The 24,369-nt window shown below is 32.3% G+C and overlaps 1 protein-coding gene across 1 annotated transcript; it reads right to left on the reverse strand.

Moving 5' to 3' along the window:
* Positions 1–392: 392 nt before the first annotated feature.
* Positions 393–17,641, reverse strand: LOC111035782. The gene is made up of 7 exons (XM_022317556.1): positions 16,260–17,641; positions 5,857–6,348; positions 5,576–5,768; positions 5,416–5,485; positions 5,185–5,334; positions 4,411–4,553; positions 393–3,796 (listed from the first exon to the last, which is right to left on the reverse strand). The coding sequence occupies exons 1-7, from the start codon at positions 16,394–16,396 to the stop codon at positions 1,853–1,855; spliced, it is 3,129 nt and encodes a 1,042-aa protein (XP_022173248.1). The 5' UTR covers positions 16,397–17,641; the 3' UTR covers positions 393–1,852.
* Positions 17,642–24,369: the final 6,728 nt, after the last annotated feature.

The raw sequence follows: 24,369 nt of genomic DNA on the forward strand, positions 1-24,369 counted from the left end.
AATAGGGATTGTTTTGTTATTTTCGCAAAATGGTAACGGAGAAAATAATAAATGAATAGAGATTGGAGAAGATTCATTTTGATGTTAATATAAATGTACATTGAATATTTTTTATCCTTCATTTAATTTGACACATAAAACATGGTTTGACAATTTCAATTTTTTTTATTACATATTAATAAAAACAAATAAAAATTAATTAATTAATAAATAATTTTAGATACATAAAACTGAGATTTTGTTTATCAATGGATTTGTAAAATTAAATTTGTAAATTTGCAACATTTAATTTAGATGGATTAAAATTCTGGAGGGAGGATTATAAGATTTCCACAGGACGGTTGTTAAGTCCCCACACCCCCCTAAATATACCCATGCATCATACAAACATTACATTTTAACGAAATCTTTAAAAATTTAATAGAAATGAGTATTATTTTTCATTTAAGCACATTTAAAATCAAATGATGTTCATTCAATAAGCAAAATGTCTTCTCAATACAGATGGTATATATAATACTCTTACTATGCTATTATATTTGCTCCTCTTATGTTATTAGTTAAGTTCTATTTTATAATATACACTTAAAATTCTACTAATGGTGTAAACTAAACATAGAAATCGAATGAAAAAGTGTTAAATAAATAATAACTGACATATATGATCTATGCAGTTTCAGAATGCGATTATAGAACATTATACTTATTAATTAAATATAGATCTTAGAAGTTGTTATTTTCCTAAGTTAATTTAATAATATAATTAGAATAAAGTGTGATCGTTTTGGAGTTTCGCAATAATATTATCAGTTGAAATTGGATATATGCTGGGGTAAAATTATTGTGTTGAAATAAAATAATTCTTGCACATTTTAAAATTATTTAAAAGTGAAACAGTTGTGAAACACAGTGATTTTTGTATCAAACCTTTATTATGATTTATTACATACATTTGTTAACAAGAAGTTCCATTTTTTTATTTTTTTTTTGGAATGTCCAATCTAAGTCAAATTTAATAATTTGATGTATTCTATCTATATAACATTTTATTTTATATATATATATATATATTATGAATTTGGCGGTTCTTGGACCAATATAATCTAAACGAACCGGAGGTAACTGATTTAATTGCACAAACCCAGTCAAAATGTATATAATAATCACAATACTTTCGGACAAATCATAAATCAACTGATAGGAACCCACGAACCATTTGAACAAATAATATACCAATGTACACGAAAACAAAAAATACTTAGGAGGATAAATATTGGTAACGTGAAAATATTGTATTACTCTAATAATATAACAATAATATTGGTTGAGCAAAAAGATGACATTGAACAAATTCGAGTTAAAATCGCAAAATTACGATATCGCCGAACAAATAGAGAATAGTTTTATTTAACAGATTATTTTTTTTTTTAAGGTAGAATTTTCATAAAAAGAGAAAAATATAAATTTATCATAAGAATCTAGTGTGCCATTGTATACGAAGTTAGTAAATTTAATACTCTGTGGTAACTTCGGCGTATTTTTTTTTACTCAAATTTATTAAATAAAAATATGAAAGTAAAATAAGAGTATTTACATGTTATTAAATCGAATTCAGGATATGAAAAAAATGTAATATGATTGATAAAAGATAAATATCATGAGATAATAACTCAAACTATTCTCATAGTTGCATACAAGTCGTCAATGAACCGTTCCCTGAATATATAACCAAGTATTATAATATTTACAAATAATATTATTATAAACAATTGATAAAAGAGATTAATACAATGCGATGGTTGAAAAAATATCAGAGAAAATATCGCAGTCTTTTTACAGCGTTTCCGCGAGTTTAATAGTTACCACCACCATATCCAATATCCATACGGTTTACAGACAAATACCCACCACTCGATTGGATATAAGGTGAAACTCCATTACCACTATTGTTGTTACCATAAGACATGGAGTTTTGAGGTGGATAAGGGAAATTTGGAGTTGGCATGTGTATGTTGTGAGTGTTATGTGAATATCCATTTCCAGGTGGTCCTAATCCCCCATTAAATTGCATTGAGCTGGCATACTGATTGTTGTATGGCTGTTGATACTGTTGTTGTAGTCTATCCATGTCCATCATAACACCACCCGAATGATGATGATTATAATTTATTGTAGGTGGTGGCGGTGGGTACGATGAAGATGTAAGATTGCTAACAGAGAATGTCGAAGGTTGAGACATTGTGGCTTGTTGATGATGATGATTTGCCCCATTTGTTAACGAACTTACTGAAAAGTTGTTCATATTTCCTTGGGGTGCACAAGGCGATGACGAATAAGAATAATTTAAAGAGGGGGAACAAGAGTAATCATTGGGCATGTAGCCTGAATTTGATTCATCCATATACTGATGATGATGATGGTGATGTCCACCATGCTGTACATCACTATCATTCATGTTAGGAATTTGTTCAACCAAAGATTCCAAGCCTGACAAACTTTTTGCTGTAACATCTTGATTATTTGTTATCTTTTGTTGGTGTGGATGTTGTTGTTGTTGCTGCTGCTGCTGCTGTTGTTGTTGTTGTTGTTGAGGATATCCAGTTGGTGGTGGAGGATATACTGGAGATTCTGCTGGAGGATAGGCCGGAGATCCTGCTACAGATTCTACATTGCCTGAATATTCATCATATCCATGCGATTGAGGATAATGATGCATATCCATCTTTGTATTCGTTTTTTGTGGTTGCTGTGATCCACCGATTGAATTATTAAACTGACATTCCATTTGTGATGGTCTAGAGTGTTGGTCAACGCCAATTAGATCTTCTTTGGTTACACCGCCACTATGTTGACTGCTGTGAGGACTATTATCTTCGGCCAACAGGCTAGCTGGTGGCTCAAAATCGGGGGGACCCAAACTGGGTGATGCTGGAGATCGTGATCCTAAATTATGTTCTGAAGAGATAGCTGCACTGATTTCTGATGACAAATCAGAATGTGTGAAGGATGGAGCTTGTGGTGACTGTGAATACCTATGTTGTTGAGATTGAATCGGCGAACGATGATGGTGAAAATTCGCATTGTTGTTTCCACCACTACTGCCACCACCACCGCCACCTCCACTTCCACCACCACCGCCACTATTAGATATTGGTGAATGTGAAGAGCTTTGGTTGTTATATATATTATTTATAACATTATTTCCTCCATATAACTGTGACAAGTTCATCGGAGACTGAATTGGTGGAGAGAAACAATTAGATAATTGAGTTGATGGGTTACTGTGTTCACAAGACAAAACTGGTGGCACAACATTATTTGTTGGTGGTAACTGATTTGGGTCAGGCTTAATTTTTTTTGGCCGGCCTCTTTTCTTTTTAGGCATTCCTTCTCGTTCTTCTACTACCTGAGGTTTAGGGCGTTTGACTTTCACTTCTTCAGGTATTCCATCTTTAGTTTTTATTTTCTTCGGTCGCCCTCGTTTTTTCTTTTGAACCACAGGTGGTTCATCCTTAACATCGGCAATATTTTCTAATGTTTCTTGGTTTTCAACTACAGAATTATAATTGTTGAAATACACTGATGGCACTTCATCTTTAGGTTCTTCTTTGATATCTGGCTCATAATAATTTTTTAATTTAGTAAATGAGAATACCACTTCACTGTCATCAATTTCGGCCACCAGACCATTTAAATAATCTCGAAACTTCTTCAACGCTGCATAAAATGGTACTTTATCAGCTGCTCGTGGCAATTGTGCACAACGGGCACTAGATGATGGCATTACCCACATATACTATAAAAATGGTAAAAAAAAAAATGTATTAATTTATGTGATATAAAACATAAGAAATATAAAATATACTCAATAGTAATGTAATTAAATTCTAAATGATTAATTTACTTCATAAATTAAGTTACAATCTTCAGTGTGTAAATGTAAGAACATACACAAAATATTGGTGGAAATTATTTTAATAATTGGTTTTTATTTATAACATGAAACTAATAGGACCCTATCCACAACACAATACGATCTACTATACAACTTAATACTTAATGCAATAACAATGTGGACATCACCAATGCTAATATCTATGTCCAGTACTGATGATGACGACATGCAAAGTTGCTGAAATATGTGGTATCTATTTGTTTGATTATTTTAAAACACTAGTTTAAAATTATTTTTATAATACTTGAAACATCAAATATTTTTGTTAAAATTATGCTTTACTATAAAAGATTATTGTATTTGTTATACATGATAGCATGATGCAACAGAAAGAACTGATTAATTTAGGAAAATAAATTGTTAACCTATTTCTTAAAATAAAAGATACATTCAAAATAAAGTTGACAGTTATGATATAAATACCAAGTATTAATAGTAAATAAATAAAAGTTTACCGTATTTGTTCCATCTACGAGTTCTGGTTGACGACCAAATGTAAAATCTTTTTTCCCAGAAAACACTTCAAAAATAAGTTTTCCATTAAATACTGCAATTTTTGGTTTAAATCGTTGTAGCTTTTCGAGAAGAATTTGACTTCCTAAAGTGAAAAAAATAATAAGAAATTGTTAAAATTGAATTGAAAAATATTTTATTCTTATTGAATTGGTGCTGCTTGTTGTTTATGAAGTAGAGAAGAAATATAAGGGTAAATAATAAAAAATTTAAATCATAATAAACATAATATTGATTGTCAAAGAAGTTTTAATCAAATACTTTAACATTCAAAAGTAAATAGATAGTATAAAATAATGAAGTGGAAAAATGATTCTAAATCGATCTATAATATTTTCAAGAGATACTTATGAAAGTTAAATTTAGTTACTTGCAATAATTATACATGTATTAGATAATATAACTTCAAATTAAAAAAATAATAGAAGATATTGGATATTGATTGAGATAATATGGATAATATTGATGTAATAAAATACAGTACATCACTTGAATTTGAAGGGAGATAAAAAAAACTCTTCAAGGTATAAAGTATTTGAGATATTTAATTCAAATTTAACCTAACCTCAAGGAGAGTAAAAAAAAGTGAGTTGTCAAGTTTTTTTGAGTTATTGTGAAAGACTGTATAGTAATATATATATATAGCAATAAGAAACATAAAATAATTGATATCTACAAAATTAAAAACATTATTAAATAAATTATAGAAAACAAACCTTCTTTAATTTCTTTTCTTGTGAGATCAGCACTACCTTTTGTAGCTCGTTCCACCATATTGGTAAACCCAATACCATTTTGAAGAAGTTTATAATCATCATCAGCAGTCATGGGTTCTGGTGTAAGACCAGATAGGTATAAACATTTCCCTATGAATGTAAAATAAAATAAGTTGGTAATATAGCATACATAAATGTCTAACTTATTTAGAATACTATGTATTTACTTACAGAAATGATTTCCAGGACCTGCATAATGATGACCTTTATAAGCAGCAAATAAACCAGGATTGATACCAATCTGAAAATGTTTAAGATAAATTAAAAATTAATTTAATTTATATAAAACAGCAGTAATAATAAAATAACAACAAAAAAATACTCTACTCACAATTACAATATCTAAATTATTGGTTAGATGGTCAGGTAAAGTACGCTTTGATACCTCTTCTTCAGGCATACCATTAAAACGGTCATGTTTTTTTCTTTCCTTGTATACCTTGGAAGGATTTGTCAAAAGTTTATCTTTTGGCAACATATGTTGCATCAATCCAAATGCTTGATCAGGGTTTAAGCATTGCAAACTAAACATAATTTAATAATTTATATGTCTTAAATATGCATCTAATAATAACAAAAAATAATATTAATACAGATCATATATTAGTTTACCTCATCTGATCCTCAGGTTTGAATTTTTTCTTCCTGCCTCGCTTCTTTGGCATGTGTTGTAGAATCATTTCTTCAGTGTATTGTAAGTTTTGTTGACCATGATGCTGCATTTCTTCATCAACAAAACTATATGGATCATCAGGCATATCATACTTAATCTGGTGTTGTTGCATGTTGTTCATTTGATGATGATGATGAGCATGACCATGGTGATGTGGATGCATGTGTGTATTCATATGTTGTTGTTGATGATGATGCATCGGAGGTAACTGGTTCATAATATTATTATGATGCTGAGCTGCTGCTGCTGCAGCAGCAGCAGTAGCTGCTGCAACGGCTACTGCGGCCGAATGTTTTGCTGCAGCTTGTTCAGCATCGGTACCACCACCACTAGTTTCATATCCATCATCTGCACAGGCAGATTCTTGTTTTACAGAAGATGCTGGCTGAGGTCCATTGTTAACAACATCACAATTACCATAATTATTAGATCTGCAAACATTTTAAAACCAACCAATTAATTACAATAATTAAACTATTATGAAAAGATAAGAGGTAAAAATGAACCAATGTAAGTCGGGCGGATCACTAAAATAGGTGTGTGAAAACGATGTGATTATTTCTAATTCAAATTTAATGGAAAATTAATAGCATTCATATAACAGCCCTGAATAAAAATGAGTTATTCAATTATAAACTCAACTATAGCATTAAAACTTAAACAAAATAGTTTTTAAATGCTTGTACTAGAATTTAATTAAAAGTTAATTACCTACTACAAAGTATTAAAAGCAATACTAGTTAGTTGTTACTTTTTACTTTTTAAGTACAATTATTAACCAGGGAAAACCTTATTTATATTAAGAAACTTATATTTGCTTTGTACACAATAATTTCAAGACATGGACAAATAACAAAACTATTGTGTAGGCTATTTTTAAATTTTAATTCATAACATGACGTATTACATATGTTATCATGTACTATTAACAAAGATTGTGTAATAAATACAAGCATCCAATTATTGTGTATATCTAGAAATAGTTTTGATACATCGAGAATATCATGAATTATGTTTTACCTAATAAATACAAGTTAAAACTGCCTACAATCTAATAATGTTATGTATATAACGACAATAACAAATAATACGACAAGTTTACATTGAATTTAATATTTCGTTTTAAGAAAAAGGATTTAATAAAATTCTTGTTACTGTAGTCCACATTCGAATATTGAATATTATTATTTAGTACGTCAAGTCAATACAACTGAAAAAATAGTATTAAGAAACGGAATTGCTGCATTAAAAAGGGACAAATTAAATATTGAAACGAAACTCGTTGAATAAATAATAACACGAAGAAATACGGTCGATTTGAGCGTGAAACGAGCATCGAGCACATTATTGCGGGTAGGTAGGTGTTGACCGTGTGTTATATTATTTCCGAGAATATTTTGACGGAAGAACTAAGGTAATAATATGCGTATTACTCCAACGCCTAGAGAACGTACCTAACGACGATTATCATAAACACGCATTAAGTAGTTTTTTTTATTCAAAAGTTCATACCCACGGTCGATTATATAATATTATGGAATGGACTCTACCCCAGTAGCATTGCAGCAGAATGATAGCTTTCCGTTCACACGTCGATAGATAACTTTTACGTTATAGGTCATGGGGAATAATGCTTTATTTTTTGTTTTAGTACTTCTCATCAGTCATCTGAACTGAATTGTAAGACTTAATGTACAACACAGACTCGAGTCCAAATTTGTGAATTAATATTTATTATAAAATAAAATTCTGTGAATCGAGTGGAATCAATTCCCGAACACAGTACTGCGGATGTACGTATACTGTGTAGCGATGGTTTCGCACGGCGGGTTGAACGAAATTAGGTGTGCTCGGGAGGGGATGTTCCCATAGGTGGCTTCGTTATATTAAAACATAAGTTGGACGGTACCGACTCTATCTATCCATTTCCATGGCAATAATACGCAAAAGTTACGGTACTAGACGCAGGTACCTGCCCGACAACAATTATACCATATCGTAATACTGTAATAGGATCGTCCCGTTGGGTTTCGTTTGATCAAAACTTCGTACCGGTTCCAACGTTAAGCGAGTTAGAGTTTTGCGCACGCGGGACGTCCATACGTGTAATGGTGGGAGTGATTAGGGGATGAGGGAAAGAGTTGTGCAGAAGTGGTGGGGAGGGGCGGCGTCGGGTATATGATGGGTCATGGGGTAGGCGGGACCGTGGGGGAGGGGAGAATAAGAAAGAGGGAGATTAGCGAACTGGGTGGCGGCGGCGGCGCGCGCGGCAGGGTGTATTGATTTATGATTCCGGCCAACACAACAGGCAACCTGGTCAGGATACGTGCACAGGGCTGCAGGAACAGAGGTCGTAGAGAACTGAACGCCACCGCCACCGGGGTTTATACAATGGTCGTTGAACTTAATATTATTTTGGAGGGTATGGGATATTTAAAAAAAAAAAATATCCGTGTGCATTCCTAAAGGTCCACACTCAACAGCGAAATATTTCATTGTTTTTCGTTGTCCGGCGATAAAATAAAAATAACATCACAATATTTGAAACGAATATACAATCGAGTCTACTACGGTATTATATATAGCGACACAATACATAATATTATACGTCAAACTGAAACAACCGTTAGAAATATTGTAAAGAGTTTTATTGGTACACCGTGTTGCAGTAAAGTTTGCAAAGTGAAAAAGTTTTTTAAACGCACCTATATAGATGTATAAACTATATAAAGTACCTCGAACTGTTGTATACACCACGCTGTCTTATTATTAATACCTACTGTACGTAAACTAACTAGACTAAACTTGTTTTGGTTTTTAAATATAACAGGTAATTAAGGGTAAACTAAATATTAAAAAAAAATACAATTAAAACATCAATAATTTAATAACGAACCCTATAAAAACCTCCATCCTGCAGAATATGTATTTCATAATGAATTAAAGTAAGTTTCCAGTACTGAAAATTGTTAATTAACTCTTAAAATCTAATAGATAGCCATTAAAAACGATTATTTTTAAATAAATAAAAGTTGTACCTGTGTATATAAAATCAACACGACATTGAATATTGTTTATATTAGTAACGGTCATGTAGAGGTTAAGTACAATCGTTATGAGCTAAGGACCAACCATATTATGTATAAAACGTATTAGAAAAAAAAATGTTATTTATTAATTAACAACATAGCGCCAATAAACGCCAAGGGATTATATAGGTAGGTTACCTACCTATAATTAATCGGTTTTTTTCACGTATTTCAAGTATATAATCGGTACAGGTCAATCGGCTCAATTGACAGACGACACGACGACAACATATTATATTTGATTAGGTAAAATGTATTTTTATTAAAACCAAAAACGCAATACATGCGTATATGGCAAATGTGTAGTTTAAATCATCCCTGCTGGTGAGTGGTTGTAGTGGTGGGGGTGTGGTGGTGTATAATCGAGGAAGTTTATTGATTAATTTTTTTTTTTTTGAAAGCTGTGTGTATATGATGGTGGTATCCTACGGCGTTCGGGAGCTCTTTTCGGTGGCGGGGTGATGGAGTTTCCATAGTCCCCGCCACTTGAAAATCCGGAACACCGAGGGACATACGCACATCCTGTACAAGCATTTCGCGTTTCGCCGTCAACAAGAGACGCTGACATTTTGCACACACCCAAAAACTCCATCGCGCGTTCAGAATATTATAACATCGTCAACTTATTATTCCTATTATTAGAACCACACACACGTCTCCTGTAATACGCTGAATTCGTTACTATAATCTTTGAGGCTAATTGATTTTAAAACCGCCCGGGAAACTAGCACGTTATTACTGTGGTAGCACAAAATCTTTGAAGGGACACGGTACTGTGCATCTACAACAACAACATAACAACAACAACAATAATAATATCAACATTAGGTTAAGCCTTTACTCTGTACAGATAGCAAGATAGATGGAAGTGGAAGGGGGAGAGGAGCACGGTTAAACAAAACAGAAGATAATGAAGATATTATTATTCTCTGAGCGAGGATGACATAATAACAATAATAAATTATGTACATAGAGATGCGACGATGTATACATAATAATAATATTATTATATCGTATAAGAACGGGTCACCGCGTCTCGAAAACATGGCGATAATAATAATTATGCGACGATGATGAAAATCAGACGGATATTATTTTTATTTTTTATGTAAATTTGTTGTCTCCCCCGCGATGGTGTAAAAAACAAGACCGGGGAACGTCGTCCGTCTCATATTGTCAACCGATAACATGTGTATTAAATCGTTGGTTTCTGGTCGTTAGGTGGCGAACTGTCACCGAGAGAAATAGCGTCGAAAGCGAACAAAACTAATGATGTGGCGATATCGCAGTCGTGTGACGTGTAAACGATAATAATTAGTGTGCGTGTGTGCATGTGTGCATTCGCCATAGTAGTAGCCTCCAACTTGCGCCACACCATGGCGATGCGTTACGCGCACGCGCATGAACGTGTCGGTCGATGCGGGCACACCACATTCGATCGCACGAAACATTTTTCAGGAACGCAATAATATAATATTATAATAGGTACTAATACTATTATTATTATTTGGATGATAAAATAATATATTATTATGACTGTATTGAACGCGATAAGAATTTTAAAAAACGTAGAATTATTCACATATCAGATAGGTAGGTATTTTTATTCGGCACGGAGTCCGCTCGAAAACAGAAAGTCTGGCTGTATTATACACACATCTTGTATCAATTCGTTACACTACAACCCAACCCCTCCAACCTTGACCACGACCAGCAAGTCGATCCAACCCGGTTTGAAAAATAAAATGTGCAAACGAAAGATAAAAAATTGGAACTCGTTTTTGGAATTCTAGTCGCACATGCACTCGGTAGATACTTGCAAACACTAACATCGAAAAGTGAATAAATTGAAACACTTAATGTTGACTACTTTTTTTTCTCCTTGACAAATCTATAATAACTCAAATTAAGTAGGTACAATATTTTTAAATACTTAACATCGAAATATAATAAACTTTTTCTATTTTCATGCAATAAATAAATATTTTACCTATCTATCTAACATATCTAATAAAATATATAAGTAAGTATTGACATTGTCTCATATTATAATATATTTTTAAAATACTGAACGATATTAAATAATTTTTAAATATTTGTAATTTTATTATTATTTAATGAAAAAATTCAATTTTGTTACATAATATACTTATACCATGTAGGCACCAAATCTAAACTAAATTATTTTAAAAAGTTTTGTAATATGGCTACACTATTTGCAAACAGAGTAACACAAAGCTGAGAGCATTCTAGTAATCTTTATAATCTTATTGGATTTATAATTTTTTTATTATATTCTAGTAATTCATTAAAAAAAAATACCAAATACAGGATTACACGTAATATGTTTAATTTAATTTAATTCAAAAATGTACATAAATTTGTACAATAACTTAACTTGTTCATTTAAAATTGTTCTGACTTTTTGTTTAGTTACCACTTGTGTAGTATTTTAGTTTACATTATATTCTGAATGAATTGATTTTTATATTCTGTATAGAGGGAATTAGTCAATTTCTCAATTAAGTACCTGCAATAAAAACTTTATTTGTATTTAATGAAGACAAATAATATTTTATCAATGAACTTTGTAATTCACTTTGCCAAAACATCGCAATAAAAAGTGATTTTAAGTTATTCAATTTTATTTGTTTTTTGTTTAACTAACTAAAGTAGCTTACAATTATCATTAACAATCCCAGTCTCAAGTATTTAATACTGAGTTAAGTATGATAGGTACCAATATTTACATAGGTTATGATTATGGCAAGATGGCTCTTTAAATGACAATTTATATAATATAAACATATAGAAGTGTTATACCTTCTAGATTATTCATTCATTTTACCCATTAAAATAAACCAAATTTTGTCAAATATGTATAGTCATTTTTGTGTTGTACAGAAACTTAATTTAATTATTCACATGATTGATTGTGATTAGGTTGGTTAAGTTTGGCTTCAAAATACTTAAAATGTATTCATATCAAATATTAATTTGGTAGGTACCTTTTAAGTATTTAAAATCTTTCATACTAAATTATAAGTAATTATCAAGCAAAATAAATTGTTATGTTTTTGGACCAAAACCACACATTAAATTATTGAAGAATTACAATTATTTAATAACAATGCATATTTACATATATTATATACACATAAAAATGCTGTAGAAAGAAAGATACATAATTAATATGCCACATCTTGAATGAAATTTAACTATTTTAGATTAATCTCTTTTTTCAACTTAATAAGCTGCAGTAGGTATAATCATAAACAGTATAGCTAACAGTTACAATTTGAATCTGTTTATTCAAAGTAATTTACATAGTCATAGTGAAATACAAAATATATTTATATATTTCCTAACATGACATGGATGAATAATATCTAGGGTGGAATGATAAAAATATAATTTGAATCTTGTATAGGTGATATAAGTACATTATAATATACTTATACCTAATAAATATTTTGATTGAGTATAAGATATAAAATATACTTTTGAAGAAAATGTAAATACCTAAATGTTCTGAAAGTCCAAAATACAAACCATTATTCTTTAAAATAGTTTGTCCCCTTGTATTTATTAGTTACCTAATATTTAAATGAAATATACTTTAACACAATATGGTATAATTTATGCAAAATAAGAAAAATCCAAAAAGTGGTAAACATCCATTAATAGATAAACAAAAAATTCAGCTCAAACTTTGTCATTAAAAAAAAAAAACACCATTAAATTATATTATATTGAATAAACAAACAAATTAAATAATAATATCAATATTTACATTTTCCTTGCTAATGGACATCTCTTAAAAATGTCATTATTAAACTTCATTAATTAATGGGGAATTCAATTAGAACAAATTATGATAGTAGAAAACTACCTAATCCGTGCTTATCAATTTTTTTTGTTTTGTTAGAAAACTGATACTAACTGGAATAATTAGTATAAAAATAATTAGTAAAATACATAATAGACAATTAAGTAATGTTTTTTTTTTTAATTGTTTTAATTTATATAAATAGTCAACTATAGATACCTATACAAATTAAAAATTGTCTACGATTGTCACACTATATGATCTTCCTACTTATAGCAGAAAAATGAACATGCTACACAAAATATATGAGGTGGATTCTGTTTGTTTAATTTATTATCTAAGTTTTATAATAAATCATTCAATAGATGTATTAAACATCAGTAAAATGTTTTCATTAAGAGATAAACATTAAGACATTCAATTCATTAGTGTACTACTTACAAAAAACCCTATAGATTAGCAAAATGTATATGTATATACAATTAGCTACTTTTCTTTCACAACCATGAACTAAAGATATCATACTTATCGGTTATTTAAACAAATACCTTACAATGGATTTACATTTTAATACTCATCATTAAAATAGACATAAATATGTTGACATTTACAATAACGCCAATCATATAATATACACTTTCCAGCCATTTTTGAATTAAAGTTGATTAAATTGTAAACTATGTATGGTATCTATTTATATTTCTAAAATTGTATCTAATAAATGTTAGCATGGTGTTAAAATTAGAGAACTTAATGAGAAATATGTAGGCAGGTAATAGATACCCAGATATGTGTTTCATTAGTTGATGAGATGTCAACAACTTTATAAAAAAATTGGGTTAAAATACCTATTGATTAAAAAATAAGAAAAATTGACAAATATGTGGAATTTAAGCTCACAAATTAGTTTTTTAATCTGAACATAAGGTACCTACCAAAAATTATTATTATATGAATACGTACAATATAATTGTTATGTTTCAAAACCAAAACAGTATTTATAATACAAATACTATCAATTACTTGTTACCTACTATAGAGATTACTTGAAAATTCCAAGAATAAACTCACACAATTTCAGTTATAAAAAAATTGTAAATTTAGTTAGTAAGAGGCTTGCCAGTTTAATACACATTAATTCAAGGTTACCTTTGACATAGGAACCTATTTATTAACAATAAGTGAAATATAATTCTCAATTGAATTAAATATTAATACTTAATGAGTAGTTAATGATTAAAAAAGAAATAGACATTATACTAAATTCATCTCCATAGGTACCTGATTGTACATTTCAAATACAATATTACCCCAACCACATATTATGGCCTATTTAATGTGCAATGAATGTTAATTTGTGATACTAACTAGAAAATTAAATTTTTTTACTTTTATGGCAACACCTATTCTTCCTATGTTTGATAAATTGGTGTTTATAACATGATCAAATTGCATGAGTACTTCATTCACCATAGTGTTTGAATAGAACTAAGAAATCTTTATCTGTGATTATTTTATCCAAAATGTTTGGGTTATTGACATAAAGCTTTGCATTACTTATTTTGGACTAAATACACTTGTTAACTAAGCAGCTATAGGTAAAGGAAGGAATATATTTTTAAAGAAGGTACTATTTACCTACACCAAAACTAACATTTATTTATACTCTTTTAAACAAATAGTTAGGTGCTAAACATCAATACAATTTTGTTAAGTAAATATTAATTAATGTTGGATTGTTTTATCATTCATGTTAAGAAGCATCTTACCTATCAAGTTTATACTTTAATCAAATAAGACATTAACCGTTTATTGTTTAACAGACAAAAAGTGTGACCATAATCTAAATATAATATATTAACAGGAACAGGTAGTATTAGTATACATGTACATGTTTATAATATAATATAACAGCTATGGTATGATTAAAACGCTGATATATATTCTAAGTGCCTTCCAATACTTATAATAATATTGTTACACATTGTATAGGTAACTGTTTTAGTAGGAATGGTGTGCTGAAATACATAAATAATTATTTATGAAGATAAGATACACCAATCTGACATAATGTTATATACTGATAACGAAACATGAATTTTTTTTTAAAATGGTTATCAAACACCGTACTTAAAAAAAAAGGTATAAAACGTATACCTACCAATATTTTGCAACATAGACATCTACACGTAGGTAAAAAACCGATGGCACAGCATTAAACCTACACAAAAACGGCCGATGACGATGAACGGCGAGGAGTTTTGCTCACCCCAAAATAAAAAACCAGACGCACAACTTTACCAAAATCCGTGTCGAGTGGTTTTCGTAAAGAACCACTGCCGAAGCAGAAGCGCAAGCACCTGATTATCGCGTTATCGTGCTGGCCAGCGACTGCCCAAGTGCACCCCGATCGACGGACTATTATTTTAGACTGTACACTACAATATACGTGTACACGACATTATTACAACGTTACCTAGGTAAAATATTATTATTATTTATTATTATTATGCGTATAAGCACTACCTGCCCCGGTGGGTCGTCGATTACGTGTGCGTGCGGGTAAATCGTAGGTAACCGTGTACATTATAATAGTCGTCGCGTTATATTTTTCACACACACACACACACACACACTTACTAGTCACTTACTCGAACACTCACTCACACACCGACAAACGGCCGTGTATAATCGGGCGGCTGGCGCGTGTGCTTTGCAGTTTGCACACTCGCGTACACATTCACGTACACACGCACACGCACACGTACGGACGGGCGCACACACACGTACCGTATGCACGCACACACGACAAGCCGAAGAGCCGTATCCGGTGGGGAAAAAAAATATGCATATAATATATTTATATTATATTATTTTAAAAACGGTAAAAAATAAACTACACACGCCAACACCGACCGCACAACTATCGGTCTCGACTCTCGAGTACTCGCAAAAAAACACACACACACACATGCACACCCCCCCATCAGAGTTCGGTCCCCTCCCCCAACAAACAGACATACGACACACACGAACAAACACCAGCTCGGAAAAACGGAAAACCGTGTAGGTAACCAGTCTTTGTCTTCGCCGCCGCCGCCGCCGCCACCGCCGCCTCCTCATCCTCATCAACATCGACCACCTCCCCCCCTAGGCGGGGGCGTTAGCGTGTAGAGTTGTTTTAAAAATATTAACGCGTATCACTACGATTTTACCCCCTCCCCCGGCAATGAGTGGTGTGATGATAATACAGCGATGACAATGATAAAAATAATGATGATAATGATGATAATTGTTGGCCGTGAGATGTGATAATATGCGCGGAAAAAATAGGCAGGTAGAAAATTTCGTGAAAAAAACGACGAAATGGAAAAATTAAAAATACATTTTTTTTTTTAAAAAAACCGTAAAGCTCGGTGCTTACTGTTGTTGTTGTTGCTGCTGCTGCTGCTGCTGTTGCTGTTGCTTCAGAGAGGGCGAATTGCTGTCCGTCGACGAACCGGGTTCCATAGCGGCACCGAGTAGATTGGCCGACTCGCGGAACAAAGTGGCCACCTGCATCTAACAGCAGCCGCTCCAATCTGCTGCTGCTGCCGCGGCGACCGTGTGGAGGTGCTGCTGCTGCACTGCCGCCGCCGCCGTCGTCGTTATTGTTATTACGTTATCCGGTACGCGCGATTGCTATATTATTATTGCGAGCGGCTCTCACCCAAGGCGCGTCGCGTCCGTACGAACGCCGCCGTCGCACACACACACACACACACACGCGCACGCACACTGACACGCACACACACACACCGACACACACCGGCGCGGGCGCACACCGACGGCGGCGCACACACACGCACGCACACTGCCTACGCGCGCGCGGCACACGTACGCACGCACGCACACGCACACGGCGCGAACGCACTACGATCGTCGCCGCCGCGGCGTTTCCACAACGGCGCCGTTCGTACGCGCCGACCGCCGCTGCATTTTTCGCGATTATGATAAAAATTAATAATAATATTTTTCGCCGGAGTCGAGAAGCGGATGTCGCCTCTTCGTCGTGGCTGGCTTTGCCGTCGTCGTCGTCTTTCCAAGCGGCTCGGCTGGCGCACACACCGAACGTAGACGAGATTTAATATATAATATAAATTTATATTATATTATATAATATTATTGTAATATTATTATGTCACGGCCGCACGAAATTTTATAATACCTTAACACGATCGCTGTGGCCCGTGCGAAATTATTATGAATTCTTTTTGATTTTTTATCACAATATATTGATATTATTATCATTAATCGTTAGCTGTTTTAGAGACATGCGAAGCGAACGTACCCGGCGCAGAATGGGCATTATGTCGTATTATTGTTGCAGTCGTTTTAGTTGAGATTGCGCGTCTGCGTGTGTGTACGATTTTTTTATTATTATTCTGATTACGTGCGCGCGTACGCGTTTTTCAAAAACGTAAAAAAAAAAATTGTTAACAAAACGACGCGTTATCGGCGTCCGCCACGGAGGAGTACGCGATAAATTCCGCCGAGATCGGACGTGCGGTGCCTGCGCGCGTTCACTGACGTCGCACGACCCCCCCACCACCGGCAGCGCTCACGTTCGGTGCGAATGAGCGAGCGAGCGAGAGTGCGGCGCGGTGTATGGTGGACGGGCTGGTGGGTGCCGGGGGACTGGATATAGCGAGAGCGAGAGGATACGGTCGCGCACACGCACGCAGAGAGCGAGCGAGCGGGGAGAAACGTGAACGCGCACTACAGTCTACAACAACACACGGTCGTCGTCGCCGTAACGCTCGCACACGCACACTGCCGCGCGCCGGTGCACTCGCGCGCGCGCGCACGCACGGCCGCGCGGCGCGCTCAAGCGTTCGGTACGCGCACGCTCGGCACCGGTGTACGGCGGCGGTGACGGACGGCGAGCGTCGGGGAAAATGTCAGCTCATTGGTCGGGACGAAATATGACCTGGAAAATAATCAATATGGTACGCGGCGGCGGCGGCGACTGCAGCAGCGGCCAGCGATCCGCCGTCGTCGCCGCGCGACAGTGTTGCCGGCTTACCGTAAAAAATATACCGCTGGTCTCGGAGATGCGGTTTCTACCGCGCACAGGTGCCCCCTAGCTTCCCCCCCTCTCACTAAACACCTCGACCGTGTGGATTTCCGAGCCAGACCATCAGCTGCTGCTGCAGCTCGTAACCGCACTACCGACAATATCGTTATTTTTACGATCGTATATGTAATAATATTGTCCAGGGCTAATGCGGAGGTATATTGTAATATTATTACTATTATATGCGAGGGGTGGTTGGAGACAGCGAGGGTGGAAAACGCTCGCCGAACGACCACCCCTCTCGTGGAAAAGTTTACATGCAAAAGTTTAGACGGGTCGGTGGGCAACGCCGCTTTTTCTCGGTAATAGTAATAACGATAATATTATTACGACATTAATATCGTGTTTTTACGATCGTCGTGATTATTGTTATCGTTGTTATTGTTGTTATTGCGAACGAAATCATGGGTGTCTATAGGATTTAGCGGTTACAGCCTACATGGGCTAAAGAAATCAAAAATACAAAATAGAATTAAAAGCCCCCCCTGGCCCCTTGTCGTTAAAAATCTAATATAAATGATAAAATAAGTAGACCTAGCTGACCTAAGTTTGTATTTGTTATTCTAAAATAAGCATAATATTATTTAATATTTTGCAATCGTAATTTGTAAATATCTCTTTTTATTTTTAGTATAGCTTAGTATATTTTGTGACATGGTCGACGTAATATATGTAATAATTTATTCTCCTCATAGGTAGGTACTGCGAAAAAATGAATGAATGAATTATATTATTACTTTATATTGTTGTCCATCGCTACACAACAATTATTTCTGCGAAACCTGGAATAACCAACAACAATATATGTTTTTATTTTACACTATAAATGGTTTTTCTACATCATTCATCTGATTGCAATTGCTTTTAATATGTTTTTATTTTTTAGGTTTAGAGTAATATATGCGTTACATTAAACACATAAAATAAATTTCTAAGATTTCATTACTATTTAATGCTACCTATAAAATATGTTTTATGTGGCTTCCCTTGGTCACAATAAAACTAAGTCTAGTCGGAACTCAAATTCATTCCATATTTCCATGCAGATCCGCTCTAATTGCTCCGATATTTTTTTCTAGTTTTCCCGTAGTTGACAATAATAGTGTACTATGTACACAGCTACAGTATCTCTTTAACCCATCCCTAAAATAATGATAATCATACGGCGTAAGATCCGCTGACCGAGGAAGCATAGGGTGATGATTTGTTTTGAATAACCCTGGGAAATAAACATTATTAATTAATAAATATCATACATTCATACCCATTGAACTGAACTTGACAAAGTTTTTTTACCCCCCTAACCTCGGTTGGATAAATGCCATGTGTCGAGGGGGGGGGGGGTCTGAAAACGGTTATCGATGGGGGGAGGCCTTCCCTCGTTATGCCGATGTGCCTTCAGAGCTTTGCGCTTTGGGACCGTCGTGGGTTTCGTCGGAACCCGGTGCACATATATACACATATATATACATATATATTATATATACGGGCATACGACCGACTCGTACGCGCAACGTAGGCGGCGGCCAACTTCATGGACGTGGCGGCGGCGGCGGCAGCAGCCACTGAGCCGCCGCCGCCGACACTAATTCGAACGTAGGTAATCAATAATAATATTATGCCGTCGGTAACGACGTGTTGTATTTTTTTTCATATAATTAAACATTTTTCCCGCCAATAATTTCGCCACACGCGACAGAAAAAAAAACAAATCTCACATTTTTATCATAATGACATCGTGTGTCATGTAACGCGCATACGTTTTGAAATGGAATTACGGCCACATAGAGTCGGCATTTTATAGTATACACGCTGACGACTAATGGGAGGTACTTACGACGTCGCGACGACGAGCCACAACACAACGCGACACATGTGTGTGTTAGTGCATAAAATATAAAATGCGTTATTTATTGTTACACGAATTCCGCATGTATTAAAATATGTTATTTGTACTATTTACCCGAGTAGACGTATGCTATATAGGTAATGATACTGATGAAATTCAGTAGCCCGAAAAGCCAGATCATTTCCCGGAAAATTTGGAAACATTATTATTCTGTATGAAATAGACGGGCAACTAAAACCGAGGCATTGCTGCACGGGCGGCTAATGGAAAATTAACAAATACCAGAGAAGTTAAATCATACATTTCTGAATAGAATTTTTAAATTGGTACGTTTCATTTTTCATTTTTTTCAACGAAAAGCTAAAAAAAACTAGGTCTCCTGATGGTTGTAGTAAAAATAATATTTTTCGTTTTGAATAAAATATTCCGTTGCAAGATCTAGGTCCGATAATTCTTCAAGTACAAGAGATTCCTGGTGATTTATGCATTAATAATAATAAAATTTTAATTATAATATTTTTATCTTCTGTTAAAATGCCGTATAGACAGCATACTAAAATAAACTGTAAGTATATGTTATTTATTTCATTTTATTCATGTCTGAAAACCGATAATTGTTTGAGATTCTAATTTTGATATGTGGTCAAGACTCGATCTCTAAGGTCTGAAAATAAAGAAAAAAATGAATGAAATGTCTGCAGATATTATGTATTATATAATGTGACTATAATAATAAATTACTGTACTGTGTAAATAGATAAAGATATATTTATAGCAATAGCAGTCTCGTAAAAGATAAATTATACTCTTTAAAAGTATTCCAGTACAGATGATAAAGATACTTTTAAAAAAGCGGGTAAGTGGATGTCACTCTGCTGTACTGTAGGTTACAATTGGGTCACTGCTATGGTGTTAAATTTGAATTCAATGATATAAAAATATTGTACACGAAATACGATTCTGAGCGAAGATGGTCTGCCAGCCTATAATATTACTTATTATATTTGATGATATATTGTGACTAAAGTAATTTATTTTACTACTAGTCATTAGAACTACTGTATGTTAAAATCATTTTTGTAAAAACTTACATATTTTAATCATTGTATGTATAAAATATAATGATATACTTTAAAGTTTCAAGTACCCACGAATAATATTTTTAAATTACAACAAAATAACTTGAATCATTATTATTGGTTATTCAATATGTAATTTCGTCCACATTTGAACATAAAAAAACTAAAAAAAAAAACTGTGCTTAAATATTTGAGGACTTTTTGGTTACAGAATAACCTACTAGCGTGCAACTTTGTTTTAAATATTCAGCACTCATCTATATAAGTTGAAAATTTTAAAATGTTCTTACTATACAATTATTTGTAAATTTTGAATGATATGAATTTTGTCAAAATTTGAACTTTAAATTCTTATAAAAAAAAATCGTGGTTATATATTTTTAATATTCGTTAACTGATATTGTAAATATATCAGAAGCCTTGTATTACATTTTCAAGCTATTTGACTCAACAAATACAATTTTATTGACAATTATAGAAAACTTAACTATAAATTTTAAAATTGAAAATGTGCTAAAACGGCTCAAAATGAGTCAAAATATTTTCAAAATTTTACCAAGTATATAAATTGATAATATGGTGTAAATTTAAAGTATCTGCAATTATTTGCTTTTGAATTATAACTATATTAATTATAACTTTTTATATAAATAAAAAAATCGATATATAAGAATAGAGTGAATAATGCTGTAAAAATGTAAACTTAAAAAGCTCAAATTATAGATATGAAAAGAAAAATTTGTATGAATTTCTAACTTAAAATAATTTGCAAATTTTCGTCGTTTTTATGTATTTTGTCATAATTTGTAATTCAGCAGTTCGCATAAAAATATTGTGGATTTTTTCAAATTTCTTTTCAATTTCCCTCAAAAAAACTTATGAGGAACCTTCTATTATATTTTCAAGTTTTTTTGGAGAGCTCACATTTTTTATAGACATTAATCAAAAATTTCATTTGCCTACAAATTGTTCAAAATGAATCAAATTATTTTGAAAATTGTATGGAAAATGCTAACATAAACATTCAGTGAAAATGTCATGTATCGCTTCGCCCAGAACTTGAAAGTATTTATATAAATATTATATCGTATTTACAAATGTAGTTTTTTGACCTTTTTTGACCTATAATACGCCTATATAATAATTTTGTAAACATTTCATCACGCATCGATTGGCTTAATTATAATTTATAAATTATTTCATTTATTTTCTTTATCTGAAAGTTTGATTGAGTTTAAATCACACACGAATAAAATAATATATTTCGATTGTGGAAATGGGATCTCTATTAAGGCATTTCCAGTTTTATTACACTGTTATTTTGAATGAAATGGACGGTTTGTGGCTCTGAAAATGATTGTTTATAAATTTGAAACCATGGTTCACAAGCTATGTATACAAATTAACATAAAGCTGCTCTTACATTTGTATTATTGTTTATGTAATATGTTGTATGACTTAGGTAAAAATTAACGAAGTATCGATTTTTGTTTTCAATGTTAATCAATGTGTTAATCAATCAATATGTATTTCATGTAAAACACAGTTACCTATACCAATAAGTCCCTGGGAAAAGTATTTAAACTATAGGTATTAGATCCAAGTAAAATACTTTTAATTTACAAAACTGAACAATTTTATGATATAGGTTATAGTTGGTTTGTGAATGTTACTTTTTACCGAACTTTTATTTCATCACAATATTTTTAACTCTTACGTACATACTCTACGTATGGAAGTAGGTACATATGAAAACTATTTTGGCTTTACAGTGTTATTATTTATCATAATAGTATTAATAATTTGTCACCTATGAAGTACTTATTATACTGAAATAATAAATTACAATTTTAGTGGATTTTTCGGTATTTACACTGACATTTTAACTGATACAATAAACACTTTTACACAATATTATTAGAACTTTAATTCCACTTGTGTATTATTTAAAAGTTTTTTACAGACTAATATGGTATTTTAAATTTTTAAACACTAACTAATTAACTAATTTTTCTTTCTTATTCTTCTAAACTGAGAGTTGCTGAATTTTTAGTTAGGTATAAATTCTTAACTGAGTTTTAAGTTTAAAAAATAAAATCAAAACAAGTCGAAAACCTAAATTAAATACTAAGTATTATATTATAATTTATAACATTTATAATATCCTTTACTGCTATAGAGGTACACATTATGATTTATTATACATTATAGCTGTATATTAGTATTATTAGTTATGTTAAAAAGTGTTTTACATAGAAGCCTAAAATGTAGAATTTTACATATGGCTCCCCTTTTTAGAGATTTTACCAATTTTAATGTACCTTATAATTATTTTAAAAAAACATACTAATAGTGTTTTTGTTTTTCAATTTTTCAATAAAATTGAAATTGAAACTCATCAGTTGATATAGAACTTAGTTTTTCAAAATATAAGTATATTATATTGTCTGATAGTTAACAAAGATTTTTGTTTGAAAACTTAAAAAACTTTGATGATCAGAGGATATAAGGAAATTATTTGAATACTTGCTATTATTTCATATATTTGTATAAATAACCTTAAACAGTTTATTCAATTTACAGATTAATCATTGGAAGAAAACTTACAGCAGTATTAATTAGTTTAATCATAATATTAACTGGACAATTTTTTAAAAAAAAAACCGATCTTATATAATTCTTTTGTTAAGATTTTTAAAGGAACTTAGAACTTTATTGTCTTATTTTTAAATATTTTTTCCATACATTTTTAGTGCTTCAAAATCCGTTTTCTAGTGTTATAAAAATATCATATATAATAAAGTCACATAAATTACTTCATTTTTTCCTTTTGTTTTGAGTACCTTATAAACGTCATAATAAAAACTTTTTTTTTTGTAAACAAATTCATTTCATCGATTGCGGTTCGTCTTTTCCCAGAATTTCTCAATTCTTGTAAATATTGAGGTAGTCCAGTGTTGTTTTATATCGTATTGGTTCACGATATTCCTAAACGATAAACACGCCGTAAAACTTTATCGTTAAAAGTTTACTTAAAGGACAGACGCAGACAGAGACAGTGTGGGGGCGATACGAATGACGCTCTCCTCTCGTAGGGTTTTATTTATATGTAAAGAAATTATTTACTTATTGTGCAATACTGCAATCGTATTGGAATCCGATATTTATGATTAGAGATGTTTTGTTTTATATTTTGACGATATTTAACTGGAGAGAAAATATTATTTCAATAGTAAATAATTCAAAGGAAGTCTATAAAAATGTATATTACCTATTATATACGAGTGTAGAAAAAAAATGTATAAATATTTAAATTGAATCCTCCCTTCCTATCATAATAGGACTTAGGTTTAGCTTATATTCATAGTGTATAATATCAATATGTTTTAATTTGTAGGTTTGTAAAGTAATTAATCGTAAATGTACTAAATTCTGAAATCAATTATGGCTTTTCGGTAATAACGGCTCTTTTATTTAACTTATTCTTCGG

This window comes from Myzus persicae, unplaced genomic scaffold (assembly GCF_001856785.1).
Source record: "Myzus persicae strain clone G006 unplaced genomic scaffold, MPER_G0061.0, whole genome shotgun sequence".
In the NCBI taxonomy this organism is placed as follows: domain Eukaryota; kingdom Metazoa; phylum Arthropoda; class Insecta; order Hemiptera; family Aphididae; genus Myzus; species Myzus persicae.